The sequence below is a fragment of the Platichthys flesus genome, chromosome 12 (assembly GCF_949316205.1).
Source record: "Platichthys flesus chromosome 12, fPlaFle2.1, whole genome shotgun sequence".
In the NCBI taxonomy this organism is placed as follows: Eukaryota; Metazoa; Chordata; class Actinopteri; order Pleuronectiformes; family Pleuronectidae; genus Platichthys; species Platichthys flesus.
Genome location: NC_084956.1, coordinates 9,931,492 through 9,954,131, shown reverse-complemented (window position 1 = coordinate 9,954,131; position 22,640 = coordinate 9,931,492). Strand labels below are relative to the sequence as shown.

General features: G+C 40.7%; 1 protein-coding gene across 1 annotated transcript; it reads left to right on the top strand.

The window, feature by feature from the left end:
- The first annotated feature begins 5,338 nt into the window (after positions 1–5,338).
- On the top strand, positions 5,339–12,855 carry chst3a (carbohydrate (chondroitin 6) sulfotransferase 3a). Its single transcript, XM_062401770.1, has 4 exons — positions 5,339–5,679; positions 7,853–8,016; positions 8,750–9,301; positions 9,841–12,855. The coding sequence occupies exons 2-4, from the start codon at positions 7,883–7,885 to the stop codon at positions 10,532–10,534; spliced, it is 1,380 nt and encodes a 459-aa protein (XP_062257754.1). The 5' UTR covers positions 5,339–5,679; positions 7,853–7,882; the 3' UTR covers positions 10,535–12,855.
- The last annotated feature ends 9,785 nt before the right edge of the window (positions 12,856–22,640 follow it).

The following is a 22,640-nucleotide window of genomic DNA, read 5'->3' as shown; positions in this document are numbered from 1 at the left end:
ATTTTGCGTGTGCGGACAAAACAACAGTGTGGTGCCTGTGTACACCATTATAACATGTTGCATGCGAGAGGATTTACATACATGAATAAACCTTTTACAGTCCATTCTCATACTGAAATTACATCTACTTTATAATCTGAGTGGTACTGGCTGAATGTACAGTATATTGCATGACCTCAGTGACCATAAACTGTCCTTTTTAAAAACTGGAGTTTGACACACAGGGTTGAAATGTGATGAACGCCGCCCACGGTATTCTTTATTTGAGAAATCAGTGACCTTTGGCAGAAAATGAACATTCCTACATGTACAGTGAGAGCTGACATCCAGGAATCCTAACATGTCCAAATAGCAAAGCATTCAAAGGAACATCTGTTATGTTTTTTTCTTTTTTTAATGATGGTCACAGAACATATAAATAGCGTGTTGGCAGCCTTTATAACCCAATATATATTCAGAATTAAAGATCACCTGTCAGGTTACTTCAGCATGGTGGTGGTCAGGGCCGTGGTTTCAGGTTTAATTCTCATGACACTGGCAGATGGCAGGCCTAAAGATTAACCCACTGTGCTCTAATCCCTTCTCATCTTGTAATGCATGGAGCCTGTCTGTGGTCACACAGGCTCCATCAGACACAAATGTAAAACACAATTAGCACGCAATGTTGCTGCAAGTAGCCAGACAGTAGACTGGAGGACATGCTGCGTTGAGCGTGCGACACAATGTTGGTTCACAAACACATGACACATCTGTCATAATTACTGTGACTTTTCTTTAAAATGTTTGAGCCTGAATTTATTCTATAGCAAACAAAATCATATCACTGAGGCATGTATGTGCAAGTGTCTTTGCAATGATCACTGTAAAAAAAATCGTACAGATAAAAGCTCACTGCTCATCTGTTGTCATCTTCTTAGTTTCTAATCTCATGCCGTCAATCACAGCAACACATGCTGACCTCTTTGTTCCTGTTGGGGATGGAGCCATTAGGCGGGGCACAGGAACATTTCACATGTGTATAATTTCGGTAGCATTGCTGCTGCGTGTGAATCATTTGACTTTGATTGTCAATGTTGTTAACAATAGACGAGGCCAAACCCGCAATATTTTTAGTATGAATCAGCCAAAGACACGAGTGTGCAATGTCTCAAATCATGTCAGGCCTTGAGCAGATGGGCCACTTCAGTCCTGCTCCTTCTTTTAAATGGATATCGTCTTTAAGGGGTTCAGCATCAGCATGAAAACAGGAATCGAGAACAAACAGCATCAATCCTCTGCTACGATATCAACCAACTTGACCTCTTCTGTAGGACAGTGGGAGGCGAAAGATTATTCCCAGAATTTAATCCAAACAAGGGCCCACTTCTTTATGGATGTGCTGTAAATATTTTAAACCAACCATGAAGCACTACTGTCAAAGCAGAAAAAAATCAAACCTTTCAAACGGATTTCCACGAAACTTGGTGGCAGGATGGGACATGGGACATCCATGGCACAGATCCTGACCAAGTGGCAGATGGTGGATTTATTTATTTTCTATCACTTCCATTAACATTACGATATATCAATATCGATATCCCAGAGAATAAAGCTTGAATCTTGATGGAAAAATCTGGGATGTTTAGGAAACTGATTTCTATGAGTGTGTGCAATTTGGTGCCATTCTATTCTGTTTATTTCCATTATTTCTTCTTTTATTTAACTAAACTTGCATACAACTTTAAAAGCAAATTGCATTGTGCTGCACAAGTGAAGTTGCCTTTCCTTTCATTAAGCGTTTTATATTAAAAAACAAAAAAGGAAAAATCTGTCATCATCCATACATAGTGTTTGGCACTAAGATCAAATTCATGCAATCAGGTGGATGACTTAAAATAAAAAGCCTTTACATGAGCTAGTGTATTATAAAATAACAAAATAAGATCCTTGTGTAATTTGAACTAAGCAAAAATGCTCAACAATACTATACACTATACGCTCAGTTATTTTAACATAATGAAGTAATAGTTAAAGCAGTTTACACTTAATTTTTATTCAAATTGCATGTAATCATCATATGACAAGATGTTTTTCTCAGCAACATATGAGTGAGTTGTGTTTGATCACGTTACGTGCTTGAATTTTAGGGAACATTTCTGGCTGTCTATCAAGTAGCGATGTCAACAGAGTAAGTAGAATTACTTTGGCTCCCGTCCTCTCATCCTCTACCAAAACGTGAGGGTCCATAAAAATGTCAGATAAACATTTAGACAACCAAACAGCAGTTTATCACTAAGACATCAAGAACATTTGGGATTACAAGAATCCCAAGTATACCCAAAATACGCCCATCGTGCACACACGCACACACCCTTGGTCAAAGCAAACCAGTGCACTGGTAAATCCTTGCTTATTAAAAAGGCATTGAAAAAGAAATTCTAGTGCACATGTCAAAAATAGAAAAGGAAATATTAAATCATTTTTACCCCATTGTACTTGGGTCACTACTGGATCACAGTGACTGTTTGAGCACCTGTTTTCAAGATACCCAATTCAGCTTTACCATTTTGGATTATTATTGATAATCTCTAGTGCAGTTTGCAGAGGGCAGAGGTTTGCTTTTAGTCCTGGTCCACTCTAAAACTAGGTCACTGCTTTAATCTCTCCATGTAGAGTATACTGTAGGTTAACAGCCCATCGTTCTCATAAACCTCTGAGAGTGCTTGCAGAGGGAGTACAGAGTCATGAATCATGCACAATCCTAAAAGATATGACACATGACTTCTGCAGGAGTCGTTGGGGACTGAAATGACCACGCGCAGCAGCAGCAGTCCACCGAGGTGATACGAAACTTTTCTAAAACACGATTGTACCTGTGTGACGGAGGCCTCAGCAGCTTGTCACTCTGCAAAACAGGACATGTCTGCAACGATGAAAGAACTGTATGCAAAACACATTAAAAGTCAATTAAAACGATATCAAATATATGAATGAAACCAAATCCGATCGCTGAGTCACTGAATATTCCACAAAACACACATTCCGTTCACTATAGTATATCAAACAACTAATCCAAAAGAAGCCGAACTTCTGAAAATTATCATTAAACACAATTGACTTTATTGAATAGAAATGCATCAAATGCACCCTGCAGTTTAGTTTACAATGAGACGATGTGATGGCTGAGCATCATGTTGGCCGAACTAAGCCTTGTGCAAATTAGAACATGTGCTGGTCTGCTAACGGTCCTTCTCTGCAGTCTTTTACACTACTGCCTCCAAGTGGTTAAACACTGGTGGTGGATGACAAATTTTAAACAAATGCATCAACATGAAAAATGCATCAACATGACAAATGCATCAACATCACTTTGGTTTTTTGGAGGAATATTATATTCAAATAGGCATCCATATATATTCATCTACAATTTTGAATATGGTATACCGCTGAAAAGTTGATTTCATGTTTGCCAGTAAGCCATGACAGTCTGACACAGTAACTGAAACAGCAAAAATCTTATTAGCCATCATTTTTTCACCTCAGCATTTCCTACCGTCACATGTCAAAGTGTCTCTGTAGACTGATCTTTAACGCTTAGCAATTAACTCAGATTACAACATATAAAGTTGTTTATATAATTGTTTTCGTGTAAATGCCATCATTATCTCTTGTTTTGTTGACGTGTTCTGTTCAATCATACCTTATCATCAATAACTGTTAAAGGAGTTTTTTATTAAAATGATCAGATGTTTGAGCTATGAATTTATGTTGCTCTTGGTCTTTTAGATAAGATAATAGTTCACATTTCAAAGTTTTCAACAGTTTCAAGTTTGTTTGATATATGTAGGTTCTCGCAAGTTCCACGGCTGTCAGGATTTGGTATTTTCAATTGTTTAGGTTTCCCCTTTGATGGAAAGTGTTTTCTGTCTATTAGTAAATCTCTTTGTTGTGTTTGTTTGAGCTGTTTCAGGGTTTCATGTTTTCACACTCTGTGTTTCTGTTTCCTGTTTTATTTTGTAGGCCCTGCTCCTAGTGTGTTCTTCACTTCCTGTCTCTGTGATTGTCTGCACCAGTCCACATGTGTTACACCTGTGTGTACTTCAAAGTACTGTAAAAACCCTTTGCTCACTAAGTTCAGAGAGGCACTGATAAACCTGTGTTCAGAACCTCTCTGACTACATATATACTGAATATCAAACATATTTACTGTATAGATGAAGATATTTTTCAAAGTAAAGCCCAACATGTGTACATTCAAATCAGTTAATTTCTTGATATTTCAAAGTTCTATAAAAACACTTTGCTCCATAAGTTCAGAGTGAGACTGCTATGCTTGTGCTCAGGACCTCTCTGGCTACATACATATTGAATATCAAACATATTTACCTTATAGATTAAGAGATCTTTCAAAGTAAAGTCCAACATGTGTACAATCAATTCAGTTCATTTCTGGATATTTCTATCTGGAAGTTCTAAAAAACTCTTTGCTCAATAAGTTCAGAGTGAGACTGATATGCCTGTGTTCAGGACCTCTCTGACTACTATCATCTACATTTCGCCACAATTTTATTTTTAAGGTCCTCATAGAATTCCTTAGAGTTCCTGGTTTGTATAGTATATGTAGTTTCATTTGTTTTTTGTTCTGCAGATCGAATGAGATGGTGAACCTTGTTTTTTAATGGTGATTGTACCAGACTGGCTACGGTGGTAGGGTTATTGAGTGTAGATCTGTAGTTAAATGAAAGTCATGTGAATAAAGAGAAGTAAATAAATGAGAAAGTAAATAAATAAGAAAAGTAAATAAAATGATTATTACAAAGTTACAAAAGGTGGGCTGAGGGTTAAACCTCTGATGTGTTGGTTGGATCTGCAGCTGCCCGACCAATGGCAAGAGGTTCTGATGACAGTGATGAGGCCTGGGCAAATCACAGCAGACAGCCGCTGCATTAATACTGTACCTGATGACTTGAAGCATGACCTTAAACAAGCCGTTTATGCTCGCTTTTGTATTTACTCGGGTTATCTTTGTCTAATATTCAAATTAGTTTGATGATCTGAGACATTTAAGTGGGACAAATATACATACAGCACTGTAGCTGTAATAACTTCACTGAGGAAGGACAAGCTCAGCTCATTTGGAATTCTTGAGAGAAGGGTCGACACTGACTCCCCTCCTCGACAAAGAGTGGAGGTTTGTATACAAAGTGGGATCACGTGACCACTGCCTGTACAGACTGTCCCAATGGGGTGGGAGTGTGTGTGTGTGTGTGTGTGTGTCGGGGTGGGGGGTGTCGTAAAGCGTGGCCACATCTCGCTCGTGCAGTCACTCTGGTCCTGCGGCGCACGAGCGAGAGAAAGTTAGAGCCCGAAAGTTTGGAAGCGAAAGTATTTGATCACAAAAGGAGGTGGCTGCTGAGATCAACTATTTCTCACTGGCTTAGAGTTTTCGCTGGTGTATTTCATCTTTCATATTCGATAATAACGGTTTTTTTCGGCGTTTGTGGAAGAAGTCCGCACCTCCTCCTCCTCCTCCTCCTCCTGCGCGCTGCCTCTTATTCATGCGGCGGAGGAGCGGAGCCCGCGGCCGAGGATACAATGAAGCATGTGTCCGAGACAATGTAGCGAGATGCTGTGATTCTGCTTCTCACAGGACGAGGGGGACGATTTGCTCGACTGCGGAGGGACACCAGCGGCTTAAAGGTTTGTGTCTTGTCACCCCCCCTTCCTGAACACCTCCAGGTCTTCTTCTTACACCCGGGAGGAAACGACTTGAAGCTCAGATAAATTGCCCACAGAGGCTGCAGGGTACAGACGGTGGCGCGTAAACATCCTGCCATTCTGCCTGTAGACCCTATAAACGATGAATGATGATAAACTCCGTCCCTGTTTCCACTCGTGTCAAAACCCTGCGTGTGTGTCGGGTTTGTGTTTCCTCGACCGGCGCAGGTATAAACGGTGTTTTGTGCTAACATCGAGGCTGTGTCCACTCTTATCAACAATCCTCAATGTCATTGACGTGATCTGCCAATAGAACCATCTTATCCAGGTTAAGGTCTGCGTAAGTGAAAGCATCATTTCAGGGAAATCAGGGATTACGCAGATGTATTCATTCGTCTGTTTCACTGGTGGGGGGAAAACAAGGCTCTTGAATTGAAAGCCCCCTCCCCCTAAATGACTGCTATTAAATGGGCACCACACATAGATTGGGGGGTTGGTTGGTGTTCTTGGTTTTTCCAAATGCCAGTAGCATTAATCAATCACTTATATTGGCACAGATACAATTCTAAACAGTTTACAACATTTGCCCCTTTAACAGTCAATGATTTCTATTGTCACCCCTGGATGAGCAGCACAGCTTCCAGTGGGGATTTAGCTCACAGTGTCTCCACGAGATGCTGCTTTGAGACGTTTGAAGGCAGCCATTAATGTAATTTGTAGTGAGATGATAAACAGAGTGATGTGTGTTTCTGCCTGAGCAGATAGTCAGATTTGCCAAACGCTCCAGTGGCTCTTGAATATGTAAAAACGCTCGGCTCGAGTGCTGCAGCCTGACAGTTTGACGGCTGTGGCGTATTAAACTCAGATAATTGGGTGATATTTACTTACAGAGCACACAATCACTCCAAAACTGTGTCGTCTCCCCCCCCCCCGCCCCCCCTTAATGATATGCTCCGTAGAAATGTTTCACTCTCTTGACAGGAGGGGTTCGAGTGGGGGGGCGCAGTCTACATTTCTTTTTCAGTAACATTATAATCCACAGTAATGAGAATTGAGAAATTTGTTCTACTGAATTAATTCAAATTTAATTCTAAGTCAAAATAGCCCATGTATTCAAAAGTCTATGAGTGTGTTCTGGTGAGGTTGAGTCTTCTTAAATATTCATGCTTCCTGGACAGTTAGAAAAAATTACATAATGTCAGTGTAATGCAATACTCCCAGCAGATGGTAAGGACAGTGCTAAGGCTAATGATGCAAGATTTGGCTTTGATAGAACCCCACCCGCTCTGGTTTGCCTGTTCTCTGTGCTGATAATGATGATTGTGGAAATTTGCATCACAGATCACTTGCTGTCAACAGGTCAAGGCTTGCCCTTCACAACATAGGCAAACTTCTGACTCCCAGAAATGATATTGATGAATTAACCTGTGAGATGGTGCCACAAGGCAACAGTCTGGCTTCTTCAGATTGGAAGGTGGCTTGTTAAACAGAGGGGAGTATGGAAAAGGCACAGTCATAAAATCAAAATTTGCTCATTATCCCTGACTCAGTGCCATGTGGCAGTGTTCCATTACGTTTTGAAAAACCACAACTGTTTACATTTACTCCCTCTCCCCCATCTGTGTTTCTCCTTATCCAGATCCCAGCCCTAGTTTTCCATGTGATTCTATGAAACAAGACAAACAAGTGTTAAATATTCCCCAGGCTTCAGGTCAATGGACCTATTAGTGCATGTTGTTTTTACCAATAAAGCACTGGTTTGTCTTTAAATGCTGAGATATAAGATAGCTCAGTCAGAAACACTTTCTCATGATTTACCCATGTATTGCACAAATGGGAATAAAGTTATGCTTGGCCCAGATGGATCCCATCTTTGGATGTTCCCTTGGTTGCAAAGATAAACCAGCAAGCATGATCCATTTGTTAAAGATGAATACAATTTACCCCAAGCATGTTTGGACACGGTATTTAAAAGTGGAGGCTGGGGGGGTGGATGCAAGCTGCCGGCAGCAGGGTGTGGGTGGTAGGGTAGCTGAGGAGGGATAAGTGAGGATGTTGTTGTATCTTTTTAGCTATAACTATGTTATTAATTTTGTTGTCATAAGAGCATACCTTTTTTTTAACTGTATATACTGAAGTAACTTTGTTGTTGCAGAATGAATCTTTAGCCTCTGCACGACAAGCTATGACCAACACGCCGACCAGTATAGACATCCAAGTGCAAACCTGGAATTCAAGAATGAAGACCAAATATTCAATTGTCTTCATCTGTATTGTTGCCCTGGTCATCATCGAAAAGGAGAGCAATATCATTTCAAGGTAAGAGTAGAAAATCTGCAGAAAACCCAGTAAGTCGTGGGAGATGTTGAAATGTATTGCTGTGTTTGGAGTTCTGGGAAAGAAACAAATCCTTTTTTGAGATTTATGGCCTTTTGTATCAGTCAAGCTCACTGCCAATGCATTTTCCTCGACCTGTTAAAAAATACAGATCAGGATACCCTCCTTCTCAATGCCCTTTTAAAATAGTCAAGATAAAGATGAGTGGAAAACTACCTGCCTTCTAGAAATTGGAATCTAGCCAACAGCTGGCTAGTTAAGCTTAGTACAAAGACTGGAAACACTGACTGTGAACATGATTTGTTTGGCTTGCGCTTCCATTGCCACATGAAAAAACTGCTCATCTATTAATGCTGTACGCAGCAGGAGCAATGCAATGATAACGGAACCACAGTGCAGTTTGGCATGATGTCAGCCCATTCAGTAAATGAGCAGTGTTTTGGTTGAAGCCTCCAACGCTAATGGCTAAGTCCTAACAACATAATTAACTTGTTACATCTTGCTTTTTTATGTTTTTGAAGACCAATATGTACAAATGAAGTTGTGGTTTCATTTACATTATTGTACTGGACTATTTCAGACTAACTCCCATCTTCTGTTTTTGTTACATTAAATTAAACCATGCTTATCACCTCAAACATACAGTAGATCAATGTAACATTGTGAGATAAATGCATAATTAACTAATCTGTTGCTGATTGATTTTTCCCATCAGGGTCTCTGATAAGATAATCCAGAGGCACGCTCCTCCGCTGGACCCACACTCACCACTGGATAACAGCAACGCGACACAAAATGGGCCCCTGTCATTGCTCAAAATGTTGCTCTCTAAACTCCCTGGTGCAAAAGGGAATTACTCAAGCTTTTCTGATGAGCAAGAGGATGATGAACTGGACGATTTAGGCGCGTACAACTCCAGCCGTGGCCGTAAGCACGTATTGCTCCTGGCCAGAACAAGAACAGGTTCCTCGTTTGTCGGGGAGATTTTCAACCAGCACGGGGAGAACATGTTCTACCTCTATGAGCCTCTGTGGCACGTCGCGCGCATGCTGAGTTTGGGCGAAGAGGCAAACAATGGGACGGCGTTGGCGAGAATCTACCGGGATGTACTGCGGGGGCTCTTCCTGTGTGATTTCAATCCTCTCGAGAAGTTCATCTCTCCCCCACCGGAGGAACGCGTCACCGCTGCTCTGTTCCGCAGAGAGTCCAGTTTATCGCTCTGTGAAGATCACGTCTGCAGTCCTTTCGTCAAAGATGTTTACGAAAAGTATGATACGTTCTCTGTCATTGATCAGTGTTGGTTGAATATGAAAAAGTAACTAACAAACTGCATAGATGGCTTTAAATGATAAGCATAACTATGACCATAACCATGAACCCCAGCCTTTGCTGGTATGAACAGAGCTGCAGCACATTTAGAATGCTTGATCATTTAGATTAGGAGCAAAACATTGCAGCATTGTCGCTGAATCTACCTTAAATTCATTCAAATTGGGTTGTGACTAAAACAATGTTTAACAATTAAAGACATTTGAAGACATCACTTTGAGATTTAGGAAATTGTGATGGGTATTTTTCTCCTTTTTTGGACATTTTATATGAATAAATGAATTAATAATGTAGATTATTGTTAGAATAAGCCCTATATGCACCAATATTTAAGTAGTGTGATTCAACGTGGACCAGGACTCTCCACTGGACCTTCCTGGTTAATTAATGCTTATATGTTCCTTAACTCTACCCTTAACTTTTTATTAATTCCACATTCTTTCATCTTTGAAAACCACTAAACCACTCTTCTCTTAGATATCGCTGTAAGATTCGTCGCTGTGGGCCGCTGAACTTGACCCTCGCCTCGGAGTCCTGTCTTTCCAAGCAACACCATGCCATAAAGACTGTCCGTGTGCGCCATCTGGAATCATTGCAGCCATTGGTGGAGGATCCACGTCTAGATGTGAGATTGATCCAGCTAGTCCGAGATCCACGGGCCATCTTAGCATCTCGTATGGCGGCTTTCTCTACCTACGAGATGTGGAAGGCCTGGGCGCAGGACGGCCAGGTGCCTGAAGACGACGAGGAGGTAAAGAAGCTCAAAGGAAACTGTGATCAAATAAGGATGTCTGCAGAGGTGGGACTGAGCCAACCTCACTGGCTGAGGAAACGCTACATGTTGGTGCGTTACGAGGACATTGCCCTGTATCCAATGCAGAAGGCAGAGGACATGTACAGGTTCGCAGGGATACCATTCAGTCCCCAAGCTAGGGACTGGATTCTAAGGAACACCCAGACCACACAGGAAGAGGGCGACGAATACTCCACCCGGAAGAAATCATCTGAGCATGCAGAAAAATGGAGGTTTAGCATTCCCTTTACACTGGTTCAGGTGGTGCAGAGAGTGTGTGAACCCTACATGAAGATGTTCGGGTACAGGATTGTGGACGATGAAAAGACACTGATCAACAAGTCCATGAGTTTGCTCGAGGACAGACTGTTTCATTAGCTGGAAGGTCATAATTTGTAGCTGTGACTCTGCAGAACTCTGCAGGAGGAGCCATTATTGCACAGACCAAAACTAGTCAGCAAAGCTGCCATTAGACACAAAATGACAGCATTACGGCCATACAGTTCTATTCATACTCACCAATGATGTGCCTCATTATAACAATGAAGAGCCACTTAAAGATAGAGAGAAGTATTTATTTGCATACTGTGTTCTTAAGTTATATCATGGTACTTATGATAGGTCACTCTCTGTGTTTCATTCATACAAAATAAGCATAGACGTCAAGCATTAAAGATTACCTTAGATCATATGTAAGATTTTATTGATAGATGTTTAAATTTTCAGGGATTAACTACAGTGAAATTGAAAGTGATGTGATGTGAAAGTGAAAGTCGTCATATGGTTAATGATCAAGTGCTAATGCTGACTAGATCAGCCTGTTTACCATATTAACAGATCTGCTCTAGGATACCATCACTTTAGATCAGATCAGACCTGATGTGTGTTGATAGGAACTGTGTCTCCTGGTGTGAAAATACAGTTTAATCTCTAGCTGCTTTCAGACATACTCTGACATTTTCCTGGGGTTTCCCAGAGGGGCTGTATGTAGGAATGCAAAGGTCCAAGTGAGTTGCTTCTGACATTTTCCATAACTGCTCCTGACGCCACTCGTAAAGTGTATGCAAAATGTCGGAGTGAGCCCATGCGGAAATACAGCAGGTAAATGTATGAAATAATCTACAGTGTGCAATTAAGCGCGTTGGTGACATTTCGAACACATGACGGATGCAAAACTGAAAGAAAAAGAAAAAAAAAGAAGAATACTAATATATCCGGATGAAAAAGAGGTGCCATATACATAGAAGATGCCAACAGCGATATCAAAAGAAAACAAGATTAGAGCGATTTTGGTGATAAGGGCCTTCACCGTTGTTAATGTGCTCTAAACAGAAAGGAGGTTTTCTCTACCTTAGGGGCCAGCCCTCTCCACTTCGGGACATTCTCCCGTTGTTGTGAACGCGTCTGACCTGGACAAACCCCTGCTGCGTTCTGCGTGTAAAAGGAAAATGTCCGGACAAATGTTCCGGACATTTTCCAAAGTTCATGTCTGAAAACTGCTTCTGATTTCTTAAACCAAATGCCATTTTTCTACCAACAGAAGGTTGGTAAAGATAAATATAGGTAGTATAATACTGGGTTAAATATTATAAGGTTCAATAAAATGAAGCAATAGGAAAGAAGAAGCAGACTTTACCTCATATACCTACATGTGTCTTTAACATTCAAGTGCTATTTGTTACTCACTACCCAGCCAGTAGCTATATTTCCCCAGCTGCTTCCCCACCTCTGAGTAAAAAGGTCTAATGTCAATTTAAAAAAGCAGCTTCTCTGACCTGCTGCTCCTGTTGGCAGCTCGCTTGGAATAAAAATGGAAGGACTCTGCTAAGTTAAAGCTGATCTATATATGTCAGAGAAATATGCTAATACACACATAAACAATGTGTGAGGATTTAAAAAAACGACTTTACAACTTAAAGCAATAAAATCATAAGAAATATGAAGAAGTGCAATTTTCAATCTTTAGATGTTCTCGGTTTTAGTTAAATATGTACAAAGCATGTATGTAACTTTATCAATGTGGCCTATCTCTTTAAGTGAAACCCAGGTGCTGTAGCGTTAACTGTCCCTCTTGACGGTACATAAAGGTAGCCACTGTGACTCAGCCTCAATGGGAGCATTGTGTTCAGCTTGGCTGAGGTACCGGTGAAACCGCCGGCCCGCTCATGGAAAAAGGATATGCATAGATGTACATATAGTAGTGGGCTTACACTACCTTAGTGTTGAAAACATAAATATGAATACTGGCAGGTCTTGAGATGCCCAGATTCACTACTTAAGTACTGTGAAATACCAACTGAAACAATGGGTGTAGTCAGAGTGCACACACATTCAAATCCCCAAAGTCTCGATAGTATGCTGGGAGCAGATATGTTTGACTGGCTGTTCGACCTCCGCCATATGAGGCAGTAGAAGTACAGTCCCCTTAAATTCTATCAAGCTGCACCAAATTACACACATTCGTATTCATCACTTCCCTAAATTTTTACCCCTAAAGATCTTTGAATTATTCCGTGGGAAATTGGAGGAAATGGAAAAGATTCGTCCTGTCTTACGATTTTAAAGAGAAAAAAAAGATCCAACCTCAAATTTTGAAACACTTGGCTTTTAAGCTGTGTTAACAGTATATTTTAAATAGTGGAGAGCAACTAATTTTGGTGTTTGGGTCAAGTAATAAAATAAATAAAATACTGACTATTCACTTTTTGTTGTGTCTGTATTTTATGAGGTGAAAAATACATAGATTTATCCATCCATATCTGAGCAGATTTAATTTAATTTCGATTAAATACACAACATATTTTTTAGGCTCCCCTTCTTTGAAATGTTGAGCAAACCAAAATGGGGATACAGGTTGAGAATAGTTTGCGAGGTATATATTTGGACGTTTTGACTTTTCTCTGCTCTGAGAATATTTCACCATTGTAAAACATTGCAACCTAAATGAATTCAAAACTCCCTTTTTTGACAAATAAGCAAACTATAAACACGTTAGAGCCACATTGTTTCACTATTGAGGCCGAATGTCTGATACTTTACTTTATAATATTTCATAGGTCTTCAAAGTTATGGGTTTCTTAAATGCCTTTAAGAAATCAGTTTTATCTATTAAAACTTCATTTGTTGTCACATTCTGGTCTTTCTTGCAAACAACCATTATTTTAAAGCAACAAAAAATGTATCACACAGACGTAAATGTTAGTTTGTTCTATTGAAATGATCATTCATTTGATTCCTTTGAAGCTGTTACTCTCTTGAATGTGTAAACAGCACAAGGCTTTCAAAGATCCAAAGTAAAACCTTCTGTTGCTCACCAGGTTACATGCTGCAGCACCAGAGTACAGTGGAACGATTGAGTCCTCAGGGGTTTTAGCAGCAGTATGAAAATCCCATCAACAAAAAAGAGGATCTGGAAAATTAAGTTGTGGAAGAAGCGTCTCTGGCACAAACACGGGCTCTGAGTTATGGTATTTTCATTAACAATGACCAAAAAGTGTGTTTATATTTCACTTATGAAGTTATCCATAGTTGTTTTTCTGAGGAAAGTTTGGCTTTTACTCAAAGTACACCTCACCACACTGGAAACATGTTGTAGCTAAGCATACAGATCATTACCAAAACAGTAGAGAAGTCATAATTTCTTCCAGCATTTCTTTTGAAAGTAGAACACAAGTATTTCTGCTTTCTTATCAAGGTCTTTTTCTATCCACTGAAATGATGGAATTGTTGAGGAGCAGGTTATTGTGGAATTGTTCACTCAGGCTCGCCCCCTCATCCAAATGCATGCTGTTGCCAGGGATCCCCGAAAAAGGCTTAGTGGGAACTGACTGAAGAAAAAAGGCCCGAAACAAGGAGCCCATTCAAGTCGGCATTCTTTTTGTGCCCAGCTGAGAGAAAACACATTAGAGTACACAGCTGTTGGTCAAGCTGGTTTTCTCCCAGTTCATTTCCACGCTGCGGACTATTCCCACAGCAACATATCAGATTTTTCCAACAGGCAAAGGAAGAACAGTCTGATAAGTCATTGAAGAGGGGTTTGTGCTCTTGTGTTTGACCAACAGAGGTGTTGTAGAGGAATGAATGTATTGAATAATGAGGGGGGGGGGGGATGACTAACCTGATATTCAGTAACTCTGAACAGTCATGCCTTTCACATTCATTATGATACACTGAAAACTAAACTTGGTATATGGTAGTTTTTTATAGAACACCCAACAATTTCACATTTGATCAACAGATGTGTTGCAAAAACCACAATATATGAAAATACAAGGGGAAGGGAACAATCCAGGTTTAAAATCACTTTCCTGAATTTCTCTTGAATGGTTATAGCCACCCTCGATGTTTGTTGTTTGAGCCCTGAAGATACCAGCAGCTCTAACTCCAACACCATCTCCTAGAACTTATATTCGTGCACAACTAACATCTTACAGTACATACATTTAGTAAAAAAAAACATAATACTGACTGGTTTCGAGGATGTGGATCCTACTATCGCTTTGTTTTTTTCTTCAAGAAATAAAATAGATTAGTGCTGTCTGACGTACAGTATCCAGAAATAAATCTGCAACCCTCCACTTAAACTTAAAGTCTTTTTTAGTCCTGACATGAGAAGAAAGTTTTGGTTACGTTTTGGCCCCGCTTGCTCAAAGGGCAACGCTGGTGTAGATGGTCATACCTTTGAAATGACTCTACCAAACAGTTGCACACTGGTTCAATGACTCTATTTGTGTTGCTTCAGGGAAGGGAGATGGCTCAGGAAACAGAAACCCCCCCAATCTGCCTTCTCTGGCTCCCATCCATGCTCCTACTCTCTTAAACATCCTCTGACCCGCCACAGTGTTCTCCAATTTCACAGGTAGTGATAGTTTTGTTTGGTGTATTTTTGATGTGTTTCGTTTTTCTCTTTTTTGCGATGATGATTTATTCGGTGTCACACTATCAATACATCACTGCTCCGGTCTGTGCACCCACCCCTCAAGCAAACAGACACTGTGCTGCACCCCTTCCTCTCTCCGGGCACACTCCGTCTCCTTTTACTGGCTGCCCCTCTTTGGAAGGTAAATAAATCCTGTGGTTGGGGTGGAACACTGAGTGCCCTCATACGCCCCTGGAGCTGCTCTCCCTGAAAGAGGCCTTGTCTTTGCCTCTGTGAGGTGCCTTCACTCGGCCAAACACCGGGTAGGGCCGGAGAGGCTGCTCTGTGGAGCACCCGAAATCAGCTGTACGAAAACATGGTCTACAATTGAGTATGTATGTATATGTATGTATTAACAAACACTACACACAGTGATCATTTCAGGACATGCTCCGGCCATTTAAAGGGAAGATATGGCTGTACTGAGAGCCTTATTTTTAAAAGCTGAATATATATTTTGTGTCCAGCAGAGGGCAGTACACCCCAAGGGATCATCAAAAGTGGTGTGAGCTTTTGTGTGAATGTGTGTGTGTGTGTGTGTGTGTGTGTGTGTGCGTGTGTGTGTGTGTGTGTGTGTGTGTGCGCGCGCGCGTGCGCACATGTCTTTCTATACCTACGAGGGTCAATTTGGGTTCAATACAATCGTTGAGAGGACATTTTGGCTGGTCCTCACAAATTCCAAGCACTGTTTGAGTGTTAAAATACGGTTTTAGGCTTAGAGTTATGGATTGCCTTTATATTAGGGTTAGGCATTTAGTTGTAATGTTTAAGTTTAAGGTAAGGGGCTAGCGAGGGTTAGGGTTATGTCAATGAGTGTCCACAAAGCTATAGAGAGACAAATATGTTTGTGTGTGCATGTGTGCTGAGATCATATTATGGTATATGTGCACACGGATATATGTAAATGCATATATGTATGTCCGTCATGCATGCAGCCATGTGTGTGGTGCCTCTCTCCGTTTTTTGCTCAGATGTGCAGCAGTGATTGTTGCGTCTCTTTATCTTCCTCATTACAGGACGTTTTCCTGCCGTTGGAGACAAAGCAGATTTCGACTCATGCTCATGCCCGTTTCTCTTCAATCCATTATTTGGCTCTTTGTTCCCCTCAATGCGTCCCCGAATCTCAATGGGACGGAAGTGTGAAAAATGTCCACATCAAAGAGGGTGCGGGTTAGCACTAATCCGCAAATAATGACAGGCAGAGTTCAGGAGCTGAACTTAACACACATGCTCTTACTTCCTAAACTTAGATGTAGTAGAGTAATCTCTGATGAGGATCGGCATTTCAACGCAATACCTGCACCACAAATAAAGACGGGCTAGCAATGTCATGGTCCTCTCAAAAGAGCAAAGTAATTGAGAGAAAAAGTTTAACAACTTGTGTTTATTGTGATCAGGGGAAAACCCTTTCTACTCTATACCTTTTCTCTTGTCAATATACCAAACTTAGCTGGGAAACACTAGCATACATGTGTGAAACTTGAATGGCACTCAATAGCGTGCATTCCTCGCAAAGCAGTCCCTTTTGAAACCACATTTTAATTCATTAGATTCAGATTAAATTGCACACACTAAATGTCAGTCCACTAAATGTGTTATTTTCATCAAGGTCAGTCAAATATTCTCTGAGAAAAAATTTCCTATCTCACAATGTTGAAGAAAGTTAAGGAAAGTTCTGGAATCTGCTCGTCCCCTGATCCTGATATTGAGTCAGGTCCCACCACTCCACAAAATCTCATGGAGATTGGTTGGGTAGCTCCGAGATTTTTTGCCAACAAACAGAGAAACGTAAAGTGGAAGTAAAAAGTATCTAGAGATGATGGCTGGACCCAAGAAACTGACACACACACATACACACACACATACACACACACACCTTTCTAACCGTCAGATGGGAATCCCTTGAGGGGAAATTCTTCCCGACTCACCTGTACCATTGTTTCCTCCGCTCTTCCTGTGTGAGGAGCCTGTGTTGTTTGAATACAATGGGGTCAGGGAAATCACACTACCTGTCAGACACACACTCCATCATAGTGACAGAGAGGACATGACAACAAACGGCACAAATGCTCAACAAGGACTCACCGCATCTTCTTGTTCTGTTGACTGTGCCATTGCACAGAAAAACATGTACGGACCTTGATTTGCAGAGTAACTGTCCTTCGTTTTGGCTTCTTTTCTATGGCATGTTTCTCACAGTTTTTTATTGCATATATTCACTTTTTATTGTGTATTACTACTTTCCGGTGTTTTTTTTATTTATGTGAAGCACTTTGTGACTATGGTCTGGGAAAGGTGATTAATAATATGTACTTTACTTTAACTTTCTTACTTTCTTTATACCATTTGAACTAGCATGGCACTGTAGCATTGTTCCTGTGCACTAATATTGTGACTGATCGTTAACTTGGAGACCAACGTGCACAAAAACAGCAAAGACCAGAAGTGACATTGAACACATAGCAGTGCATCCTCTTCAAAAATCAATATCTGATGATATTGTGTCATCCTCTAAGTAAAAAGTTTTCCATTCACTCCTTAATCTCCCAGTGAACTTCACAGCAGCAGCACAAAAGGAAACAGTGTGCAGCTGAAAATCTTCCAGACGCCAAGCGCCATAGGAAAGGTCTATGTGCCGTGCCAAAGTTAAGGATTAAAAGTCACTCTGGGACTGTCAGCTTCGTCAGACAAAACAATCCAATCGTTGCTGCCAACACCATTTTCTTAAAAGTTTATCATCCACCTCCAAAAATGGAAACTTTTATCCAACACATACACAGGAGGGATTTCAGTTTCAAGATTATAGCAAATTATTTTTTCATTAAGTTGCCTGCGGTATTTATGACCTTCAGTTGACCAAAGCTCAAATGGCACTATAGTCATTCCGGAGGAACATTTTGTGTGACATCACTCTTCCTCTTATAATGCCAGTGCTCTTCAGTGCACCTCTGTCTTGAGTGGTGGGCGTACCCCATGAAGGTCAGTCCCAAGACCTCTCTTCAGTCATCAAGGTTCACCTTATCATGTGTTGTCTCCTCAGCACCCCTCTGTCAATCAGTCTGCTGGACCAACCCTCTCAAGTTGCATGAGCTATGATTAGCAATTTCTGCCATTATGTATCCTCCCTGCATAATTCATGCCCCTAGTTCTTTCCGACTTTCCCCCGAGAGAACATGAGAGGGGAATCCCACCCTGCTCCAACAAAACACAGAGGGCTTGTCTTGAACTAAGAGTTAGAAAATAATGCTGCTTTTTTAATTATCCAAACACTGGAGGATCTATAATTGATGAGGGGGTGATCGAAGGAGCAGGTTTGCCCCTCTCCCTTCAAGGAAAATAAATGGTGTGGAAAGCGTTTGGTCATTAGGCCGCTAGGGATCCTGTTCTCTCCTGATCTGGAGATCAAGTATGACAAAGCTGCGGAGAGGAGATCCCATACACCGACCAAAGTGGAGCAAGCATTTTCCCTTGCTTCAGTTGAGTCTGCTATTGTCTACGTGGTATTATCCTGAGAGATGGTGAGGTTTGTCATCTGAGAAGCCTGCTCTGGTTCACCGTGGGATGAGCTAACATGACAATTCATTTTGGTGGAATGAGAAAGCGGAATTGGCTGGAGGGAAACGCCTCAGTAAGACAAGTCTATTTATATAGAATCATTCAGACTCGAGGCAATTCACTGTCCGTTACAGAACATAGAAACGCATCAAAATGTGTCATTACGATTACAGGAAAATTGCATTTTAAAGTTGATAAAATGGAAATCAAATCTAATCAAGAACTTTAATAATGTAATATTTGAAGTAGGGTATTGTAATCCAAGGCATACAATAATGGTTTAAGATAAGATAAGATAAGATATTTATTGATCAACTCACCTGGGTAATTCAGGTGTTACAGCAGCAGGCAGGTCAGAATGAGGTAGACAAGAGATTAAAATAAAAAGATTTATAAAAATGCTTAGTATTTACATAATCGTCACCTTTCAGTGTAGTGGTTTGTATAGAAATGTTATCAATTAAAGTGCAGTGGAACAGGATGATTGCATGAGCAAGTAGAACAACCATATGTACATACATAGAAGGACATTGTGATGTGCAGAAGTGGAAAAGGTTTATTGTTTAGGCCCAGATTTAAATGACAATTTTAACATACCTCAGTTTGCTTATTTTTCAATTCTGGGAACCATTGAAAGCCTTGCCTGCTGAAAATCAATGCATGTACAACTTTTTGTGTACCAGGAAATGTAAAGGACTGTAGTCACAAGACAACACTGAATGTCAAGTTTTCATCTGCATAACTGGTGCAGTGCCATAGTTTTCCATGTAGATGTTGAATATAGGTGGCCGAGGATTAACCCTTGAGGAACTCCACATGTGAATTAAGCGGACAATTTCTTGTGATATAATTTTAACCAGTTAAGGATGGTGCCAGAAATGTTTACACATTTTTCAAGTGTGTTGAACAGTTTTTGAATTTCACTCTTCATAAAGTGTTTTTATAATCCATCCATAATTCAAAATCCTGGCATCGACAGCACCATATATTACTTCAGAACTGAAAACATCGTTGACAGAGAATCCAGGCAGAGTATGAAAATCTGGGTGAGTAATGTCAAAAGTGTTTTCTTTGATAATGCACTTTCAGATTCCTTCCTTTTTAATTATGCTGCTGTCTGTAGTCTGTTCTTTTTTTCAGTCAACTCAGAAAAAATTTGGTCAAAAATACAGTATGTCCCTTGTGTGTCAGAGGTTTATTGTCCTTGATAAAAAACATTTTTTGAATTGTTTTAAATAAAGCCTTTCTCTTCTTGGCAGCATTAGAATGAGAATTAAATGAATGAATGAATATTATCTGAGTGATGAACTGAAAAAAAGGACAAAGGGATCTTAAATAGTTCCTGTCGTTGAGGGCAGGGGGTTGTGGGGAGGCATTTTAGAAGTGGTCATGTTTTCATCCAAGTGGTTCTTAATCGCTGTGTTTTCATCTCCAGGCAGGACAGTAATGACCAATTCTGAGTGACTGACCATGGGAATGGGCACAGCTTAAATCCCCTTCATCCTGGTCCCTGTGTGTGCTTAAGTCTGACTTCCAAACGTCACACACACACACACACACACACACACACACACACACACACACACACACACACACACACACTCAGGGTTACAGAGTTGAGTCTGCTTCATGGTGAAGCCACCCTTTGATTCACCGCTCAATGAAACTTGTGACTATTTTAATTAAGGGGAAAAATACACTGACAGTGTAGCACACGGAAATCCGCCGCCATGCACATTAAGGGTGCTAATGCTTTTCTTCCTGTCGACGCAGGGCTGGCCCCCTTTTGTCAAACTGACCATTCACTTCTTATTCATTTCTTTTCCCCTCTTTCTTTTCCTCTTAAGTACGGCATTGCATGACGTCTGTAGCTAATGACAGGAAAAACATTTTCAGCGCCCAGCCAGGTGAGAGCGCATCATGTGACCAGTCAGGATTGACATTTAGTAAAAACACACACATTTTGCACTTTGTTTTCTGTTCTGTTTTTTAACAGTGGTGCCACAGGGGATCTTTAACAGCCGCCGAGGGAACAAAAGGGAATATTTCACCCTCTTCTGTTGTTTGGTGGGCCTCAGGGCAGGAGGAGTTCATCTCCGCTATCCCACAGGACATGAGCAATAACTATCAAAGATCATTTCATCAGCACAGACTCTTATGGATCAGCTTGTGCACTGTTTAAACTTTTCACTTTCGGGACGGTTGCTATGAGTTAAGTAATGGAAAAGAATTGTCCTGTCTGGTCATCAACAGGCATCCGAAATCAGATGACAGCTGTCTGCGGGTTCCCCTGTTAGTCACAGAGGTACAGTTCTCTGTCACCGTGGTATTTTGACAGATGTTTCACAGAGGTTTGTGTATGCTGGTGTGTGACAAGTCCTCTCTTCCTCCGGGGATCAATGTCTGTCCTCTTCTCTCGTAGATCTGATGTTTATCTGCTGGTGATCAATCACACCACTGACAGCGTGAGGGTTAGTGTTACCGTCCCTACTGCCTCCGAGTGGGCGTCTGTATAGAGGGAACACAAAGGACAGGTAACTCTAACAATTCAATACATGGGAAATGTAGCATTTAATATCTCATCACAGTCTTGCACTGTGGCTGTATGTGCGGAGATGCTGCAGAAAATGCATCTGAGACCTGTTTATATCTGTTAATCACATTTCACCGAATGAGTAGGTGTGTATTTCTTTTAAATGCCATTAGGTGTAGGTGTGAATTCATTTACTATAAATATTATGAAATCATTTTGAATTTAAACCTTTTGCAATAACATTTAATACTAAATACATTTTATGTATCAGAAAAAGTTCAGAGAAAGCTGAAGTTCTCCGGAGTCAACCACAAAAACAGAGAAAAGCCATTTAAAAAGGGCACAGGCCAAGTTTCTACTTTTCCCAGCCCAAAATAAAGCCCCTGCACTGTAAATGACCACTTGGAATAAATGATTGATGATGACTCCCTACTCACAGCCAATAGGTCTAAGTCAGGATTTCTGCTCTTAATGCAGTTGTCAGTAATCCTCCTTTGCCTCCTCAAGTGATGTTTTTAGCCCGAGGAAATGCTTGACCAGATTCCTCCTTTACCGCGTAGAAACAGTGTAATCTCTCAATCCTTGACACAGCAAATAAACAGTGCACAGACAGAGAGCCCGGCAACTTTATCTCTCACTTCCTTCCACATTGTCTCGTTGACAAGTTTCAGGGGGGAACCTCACGGTGGAGAGAAAAGAGGAGGCATATTTATTAGGTAACAAGCCCAAAGGGCCTGTGGCTGGGGATTGAAGGTTAAGTGCATGTAGTAATACTCACAAAAAGGAACTTAACACCTTCGGATATAATGACATTACCTGCACTTCCTCTCAGCCCTCCATTTGTTCTCTATCTCTACCTTAAAAAGAGGAAAACTGCCCTGTTATCCTGTTACACGAGGCGGGACAAGACGACAGACAAATGGGACGAACACAGTAAAGTTAAAATATATTGCTTTGATCTCAAGATATTTTATTATATCTTTCATCTCATTTGATGATGTATTACATTTAATTATTAATTAAATTCAAAACAACCATCCTAAAGAGAAAATGTGCTTTGTTCTTGTTTCCCAGATGTCAATGTATGTAGCTGTAGCCACAGCACCTAACTGGAGGTTAATGTCTTTTAACCTTTCTCATAAATTATTCCTTGAGATACCTGAACTCCCACTCCTCCAGCTGCCCACCCTTCATCCTAATTGCTCAAGAAACCTCTTTTTCCCATGGAGAGAACCCTACCAAGGCTTCAGACCTTCATTTGGCTGCATATTTGATCAGCGGACATAAAAGATTGGGTAAAAATTTCGACTTCGAATTTGGACAGCAAAGCAAATTGGACCATTTCTGGATCCTGCTGGTCCTCAGTATCATATAAACAGCTTTTAAGTGCAGGAAGTCTCCGTTAACATGGTGGAGGGCTTTTCCTGGACCAAAACAGCATAATGTGGCAAAAGCTGAAGATGTTTATTATTTTTCTT

Excerpts from the sequence above, each read along its gene's own strand:
- chst3a (XM_062401770.1), top strand. The coding sequence starts at position 7,883 with ATGACCAACACGCCGACCAGTATAGACATCCAAGTGCAAACCTGGAAT. Across the intron at positions 8,017-8,749 it reads GAGAGCAATATCATTTCAAG|GGTCTCTGATAAGATAATCC; the intron begins GTAAGAGTAGAA and ends TTTTCCCATCAG. Across the intron at positions 9,302-9,840 it reads GTCAAAGATGTTTACGAAAA|ATATCGCTGTAAGATTCGTC; the intron begins GTATGATACGTT and ends CTCTTCTCTTAG.